Raw genomic sequence first — 6,805 nt, 5'->3', positions numbered from 1 at the left:
AATGTTCTCTACAACAGATTATAAAAGGAATTCACTAATGCAATGCAGCTTAAAAATATTTCTTAAACAGAAAGTATACGCTTAAAGTAACATAAAGCAGTTCGTACGGCAATTTCACGCCTGCAGGGGTTGTACTGTGTGTACTTTACCTGATTAGTCTTATTTTTAATATGTTCAATCTTTTGTATGTTCTATCTGCAGTTCTGTCTGCAGGGGACACAATATTGTGGCCCCCATTATCTCAAGTACCAGCCATTGTCCATGTTGGATCTTGAAGAAAATAGCTTTTAAAAATTCCTCTTTTGATATTGAAATATGCAACATTCAGAAAACCATGCCGCGTGTCTTTTCCCAGACTGTTCCGCAGCTGCTTTTTTTTTTTGTCATCGTGAGTGCTTTTTTTGAGGTGCAAATGTGCTTGTTTCATAGGTCTTTGTCATTTACATTTCATTAACCGCTTACCTCATCCCACAGGATCTCTGTGAGATGTGAAAATGGGACCCGGTATTCAGTGCTAGGTGCACTTGGCAATCTAGACAATTCATTACATAGCGATCTTGGTCAGGCCGCATTCTGTCTTAACACATATGATGGTGTTTACGCCCCCTTGGGGCTTCAATAAGGACGCAAGAGGTTCTCCAAGTTCAGCCAGTGGTATTAGCACATCCTTTGCAAAAATGCTAGAACCAGAAAAGTCTGATCTTTGCAGGACCTGCGTACCACTTATTCTGAGCGTTAAATATCAGACTAGATGCACTGAAACCTTTTCGGTAGACTTGTAAATTTGCTCCATTGTGACTTGTTTTCTTTGTCATGCAGCAAAATAACTTTGAGATTAGCTGGGAAATGCGTCTGCCAGGGAAAAAAATCTTGAAATTGCTCAAGTCGCTTTTATTTTGTCAGGCTTTATTTCTTTTAAATGTGGTTTGTTACAAACTGTACAGCGCCTACACACAAAGTCCAGAAAATATGCTTCTACTATGTTTTTTTCAGTTCACATAATGATGACATCGTAACCAGTAACTGCATTCCCCTTTGCATTTTCCTGGCAACTGTATTTTGGAGCACCAGAACCAGTCAGTTTTATTTGTGCATAAAACATTAAAGACAGGTTTTTCCAAATTGCTTATAAAGTAGTATCACATGATTTAAGAATCTTGGTTGTAGTCCCCGGGTCAACAGCCCTGGTACTGGAAAGCCGTAGTGTCTAGTTTATGTTTTTAACTTCAAATCAGCAAATAATTCAGACCCAAGAAACCAGGTGAGATGCACTGTGTAATGAACTGCTTTAGTTGATCAATTAAGTCCTGAGTATTAATGAAAATCAGCGGGTCTCCAGTAACAGGGTTGGGAAACTGTTTTAGTCAATCACAACTCTATCATCAAGCATGTAAGATTCTTTTATTTTTTTGATGTGACGGTGTGTGAATTGCAATGTTTCCCTTTTGCCTTGATTTGAATTTAGACAAGTTAACTGTCAAGTAACTTGATCTCTTGCTTTTATGTACAAAAAGCCTGGTTCTATTTGGCTCATCAAACAAAATTCAGAAATGAATAAGTTACAAATTCACACTGATAGAACTGTAGCTAATACTAAATTAATTAAACAGCTAAGTATATCAGAGTAATAATTACGATTGTATCTACAAATAAATTAAATAGGAAATGATCTAGTCCGTTCACAGCTACAATAAGAATGATCATTTACAAATATTTTTCTTGCAAAGTAGTGGCATATGATTGTAGTACTACTGATCAAACTACAATCTGGTTTCCTTGTGTACCAATTTATCCAGCCTCTGACTGCAATTCTGATGGTAAGATTTAAATTCCAAGGGTTCCTCCGCGTTATTAATAATAATAATTTGGAAGGAGTGTGTGTGTGCAAGCATTAATGTTGTCCTTTGGCAAGTTCTTTTGAGGCCATGCCCGCTCGCCCCCTCACCTCTGCTTGGTGAAGAGGCTCCGGAAGGCGCTGTTGTAGCTCTTGTTGAAGGCGGTGTAGATGAGAGGGTTGAAGAAAGAGTTGGAGTAGCCCAGCCAGAGGAAGACGCTCTTGCAGAGGGGGGGCACCACGTTGCATGAGCAGAGGGGGCCCAGCAGCTCGGTCACGAAGAAGGGGATCCAGCAGAGGACGAAGACGCCGATGAGGAGGCCCACCGTCAGCGCGGCCCGCCGCTCCTTCTGCTCGCGCCACGTCTCACCGTCCGTCTGAAAGGCCACGCCCGCATGCCGGGCCGCAAAGGCCACCTGGGGAACGTGGGCAGCCTCCTTCACCTGCAGCACAGGGGGAGAAACCAATGCTTTTTGTTGTTTTGGAGTACATCCTGTTTTTGAAAATCTCTTGCATAGAAGGGTCCCCGTTCACAAATCAGGTATCTTAGTGGTGGCAACACAAAATTGCAATTTCAGAACATGTCTGCACCTAGCCAATAAAACATACATCAAAAATAACTAAATTACTGAATTCTGAATGGGGAAATGAACAGTAGTGCATGCCTGTGTCTATAGGGTCAATCACCCTTGTGCTTGAAGTCTACAGCATCCACAACTCTACTGAATCATGGTCCAGAATTGGAGTTCAGTGTACCTCTACTGTTATCTGGGTAAGTCCACTGAACATGAATGTTTTTTCTGAGTTACATGCTAATCGTTCTAAGTAGATTGACACTTGGAAAATCAAGTTTCTATCAGCCGCTGTTGAGAGATGTCTCTAGAAACTCAGAACCATGGTTATGAAAGTCTGGGATTGAACACCACTAATTCGTGCAGTCAGTCCTTTAAAAAATACTCTTTGTTCTCCAGCAGTCCACCAGCTATGCTTTGAGGTCTTTGGACTAGGACCAATAGACTGCAACACATACAGACCAGATGCAGGCTAATAGCAGTTGCGCAGTTCTCCATAAAAGCAGCAATGGCCCATTCAGGTAAGCAATACCCTTCTGAGTGAAACCCACCTCTCAGGCTGACACTACAGCTAACTATCTATAAAATCCTCTCTTAAAACAGTCACTTAAAGGATAGCTTGAGATTACATTTTTTACTATGAAAACAAGGGCTATACACAATGAAATGTTGAGTAGTGAAGGGGTCATGAAAGGTAAATTGAGAGCATTTTCTTTTCTTGGAACATAAGCGTGGATGTGCATGCAGCTGCTGCCATCACAGCTTCCTTTGTAGCCAACACACAGACATTGCATGAAGAAAAGGACTTTGGGATATCACTTTGCTCTCAAATCCACATAATAGGCTCAAACAAAGTGGGTATTGTAAGATATGATTAACACATAAACCCCAAATGTAATTCCATGACCTGAGACAGTCAAATATAGTGATGTTGTGTGAACACACACATCTAAATACTGAGAAAAGTTTCAGAAAAGGGTGTGCAACAAGTGAATAATCTTTTCAGGACTTTGTGCCAATTTCTGCCACTAATTATTTAATAAGGTCAATCATATCTTGAAGTGACATTTGTAGCAGCAGCTGCAGCCACAGATTGCATGTGTATCCTAAAGATTTTACTGTTTTCAAGAACGGGAGTCAACCAGTGTAGCCTACAGAGCTGTCAGAAAACTAAAACTACGGTAATTGGTTGGAACAAAAGATGAGATCTCCAGGTTCAGAGTTATGCACCCCTAGTTTAGAGGGAGGGCTTAGGGTCTGGTTCAGAATACTGCACTAATATTTTGGCTGAATGTTGCCTAGGAGGCTTGATTTTCAATCCTTGATCATAGCATCTTTGATTTTGCTTCTCAATCATTCATTCAGTTTATCCCATTCATTCAAACAATATGTTCGCTGAGCAGATTGGTTGTTGAAAGGCAGGATATATAAGGATAAGAACACAAGAAGATCCATCTGGAAGAAATGTCCGGACTAGAGGTGGGAGTAAACCCTTGGTAGGCAGGCCTTCACTGATTTCTGGTTCTTGGTGTATTCCTGGGGTGCATAGGGGCCGATCCATTTAAGGATTTCAACCCAACTTCTGTTGCCAATCATTTATTTTAATAATGTACTTTTTCTGATTTTTACATTTTTTTATATTGAGCTAAAGCTGAAGACTTCACACATATCCTTGGTGAAAAGAGTTTACTGTGGGCTGATGCAGGGGTAAACAAACGTTGCTATATAAACAGCCGTTCAGAAAACTAAGCTATGGTAATTAGTTGGAACAAAAATCAGCACACACACCAGCCCTCAAGGACTATAGCTGTGCACCCCTATTAAGCAATAACTAAAATAGAATTTATGAATATATGGCAATGATATTATTGTTATCCAATACATTGTCCTAGGGATGTTATCCTTCATTTCAAATGTGAAATTTGAACTTATATTATACATTATATTCATTCTTATCATTGGATTGTCCAACATCTTGTGTGAGATCTCACACTGCCATTTCAGGAGCAGAATACTCACGGCGACAGCCTTTCAATAAACAGCTTAACTCTCAGTGTGTCTGCAGCCGCAGGAAATTGCTTCTATCCCCAACCTTGAATACAATAGACAACACTCCTCTCACATGATATTCCCCTGGCTTCCATCTGTCAATATTGCCTTCTCCAAGACTCACGCTAATTTAGAAATCTGCCAAATTGCCCTCCGGCTCTTGGCTGCAGGATAACGTACCAGTTCATGTACAACTTTTAATCTCTGCAGTCTATCCCAAGGAATAGGGGAATACAGCAACAACCAACTTAATGGATATACAGTGGGCTCCATAATGTTTGGGACAAAGACATATTATTTACTTGTTTTAACTTTGCTCACCACAATTTTATATTTGCAATAAACAATACATGTGCTGTTAAAGTACAGATTTTATTAAAGGTTATTTTAATACATTTTGGTTTCACCATGCAGAAATAACAGCCTTTTTTTTTTACACCCCCCCCCCCCCCCCCCATAATGCATGGGATAGAACATTGCAAATAATTCGTTAGAAAACATGTATCACTCGAGACAATATGTCTAACTCTCAAGACTCTTGAAGCACCTAAATTGTATGCTGCTAAATACATGGCAAATGTGTGGACACGTCTCATTGCAGCAGAACTGTAACGTTTTAAGTTTTTTTTTTTTTACTTTTTACTATAATAGCTTCTAATGGTCTTCTATAATTAACTTTTATGGTAAGATTTTTTGGAGTCTCGAGTATTTAAAGTGCAAAAACACTACGCATTATGATAGCGACTGAAAATACTCCGGAAATTGAGCAGTTTCCAGCGAGCGCGTATTAGGAGTCTATAAGAGACGTGTATACATTACCTGTACAACTCCTGGCATGGGGATAACCTCGTTCCTCTTTAGACTGCCAATTCTAAGTTTCGCGGCTTTGTAAATTTTCCAGTATACAAACAGAACGACAGACAGGGGCACGTAAAACGCCCCAAAAGTGGAGAAAACGGTGTATGACGGCTCCTGACTGACTTGGCAGTTCTCCTCGTCCGCAGCGTAAGTTTCTCCCCATCCGAACTGTGGCGATATAGATATCACTGCGGACAGAGCCCATGTCATGGCTATCATGATGGTTGATATTTTCTTCCTTGCTTTTAGAGTGTACTCCAAGTGGCGCGTAATAGACCAGTATCGGTCCAGGGCGATGGCAGTGACATTCCAGATGCTAGCGGTGCAGCACAGGACGTCGAACGAGATCCAGACGTCGCAAAGGACTCTTCCGAAACGCCATCTTCTCTCCGACAGCTCGTTGACAAGGCTCAGGGGCATCACAAGAGCCGCCACCATCACATCGGATACTGCCATTGATGCAACCAAATTGTGGGGCACTCTGTGGAACGTCTTTACCCTCAATATCGTCACGAGTACCAACAGGTTCCACAAAAAAGTCGCGATTATCAGTATAACTATCAACGTCAGGATAAGAACACTGAACATTGAGAAGGTGAGCCTTCGGGGTATGTTTTCGTCCGAGCTGGTGTTTACCCGCACTGTCAAGTTAAACTTCTCCATGGTGGAATTCCTTACTCTGTCTCGTGCGCGTAAAGTTCACAATGTGCCAGGAATTCAGCACGCTGTGAGCATTATTACTGAGTTTGAGAGAAACGATGTCGTGAGCCGAAGGAAAAACTGGCCATCACTTTTCCTGTCATCGAAGTGATTCTCTCTCACCTAGGACTCTGGGGTAACTGAGCATTTATTTAAGCAATGCCACCTCCTGCGCGCGCTTGTCATCATCCGACCGCACCACTGAGAGACAGTCTTGTGATCTTATTTCCATTTCAGAGCTTTTTATCAAGATAATTTGGAGGCTGTTGGCTACACACCGAGAAGCGCAATCAGACATATGAGGCTAAATGAAAATACATCGGAAACATAGGCGGCATAGGAGATAAAAGGACATCAACGCAATTATCCCGATCGCGGATCATGACTACGTCAAACATCAGTTGCTCCGAGAGCTCAATTATTTCAGTATCACTGGTCCTTCTAATTCGCATCAAATCCAGATTATTCGTTAACCACTATTTTCTGACAAATTCCAGGAACCACTTAACTAAATTCCCGTTACTAGAAACTATGGGGAAAAAACCCAGGAAAAAATCACTGCCCGAATAATGAATACTAGCACGCCTGTTTCAACTGCCATGCAAACTGCAGCACGATTGGATGAAAAAAAGAGGGACGCTGCTAATGACAGAAAAATGAGCTAATTTCTGAGGGGGATCATTTTCAAACGTCGTTCAAGTGAAATGTAGTGTAATCTTCACGTCCATATCGAGATCAAATTATTTTTTCTTGAGCAACGTTCCACAAGCCGCATCATATGAAGTATTGGAAG

At 41.2% G+C, this 6,805-nt stretch overlaps 1 protein-coding gene across 1 annotated transcript; it reads right to left on the bottom strand.

The window, feature by feature from the left end:
• Nucleotides 1–885: 885 nt before the first annotated feature.
• On the bottom strand, nt 886–6,740 carry LOC135241326 (5-hydroxytryptamine receptor 5A-like). The gene is made up of 2 exons (XM_064311587.1): nt 5,275–6,740; nt 886–2,277 (listed from the first exon to the last, which is right to left on the bottom strand). The coding sequence occupies exons 1-2, from the start codon at nt 5,974–5,976 to the stop codon at nt 1,942–1,944; spliced, it is 1,038 nt and encodes a 345-aa protein (XP_064167657.1). The 5' UTR covers nt 5,977–6,740; the 3' UTR covers nt 886–1,941.
• Between the last annotated feature and the right edge of the window lie 65 nt (nt 6,741–6,805).

The sequence above is a fragment of the Anguilla rostrata genome, chromosome 15 (assembly GCF_018555375.3).
Source record: "Anguilla rostrata isolate EN2019 chromosome 15, ASM1855537v3, whole genome shotgun sequence".
In the NCBI taxonomy this organism is placed as follows: domain Eukaryota; kingdom Metazoa; phylum Chordata; class Actinopteri; order Anguilliformes; family Anguillidae; genus Anguilla; species Anguilla rostrata.
This window is presented reverse-complemented; position numbering and strand designations above follow the sequence as displayed.

Coding starts and splice junctions, on each gene's coding strand:
- LOC135241326 (XM_064311587.1), bottom strand. CDS start 5,976: ATGGAGAAGTTTAACTTGACAGTGCGGGTAAACACCAGCTCGGACGAA. Junction 2,278..5,274: donor CCATGCCAGGAGTTGTACAG/GTAATGTATACA, acceptor CCTGTGCTGCAG/GTGAAGGAGGCTGCCCACGT.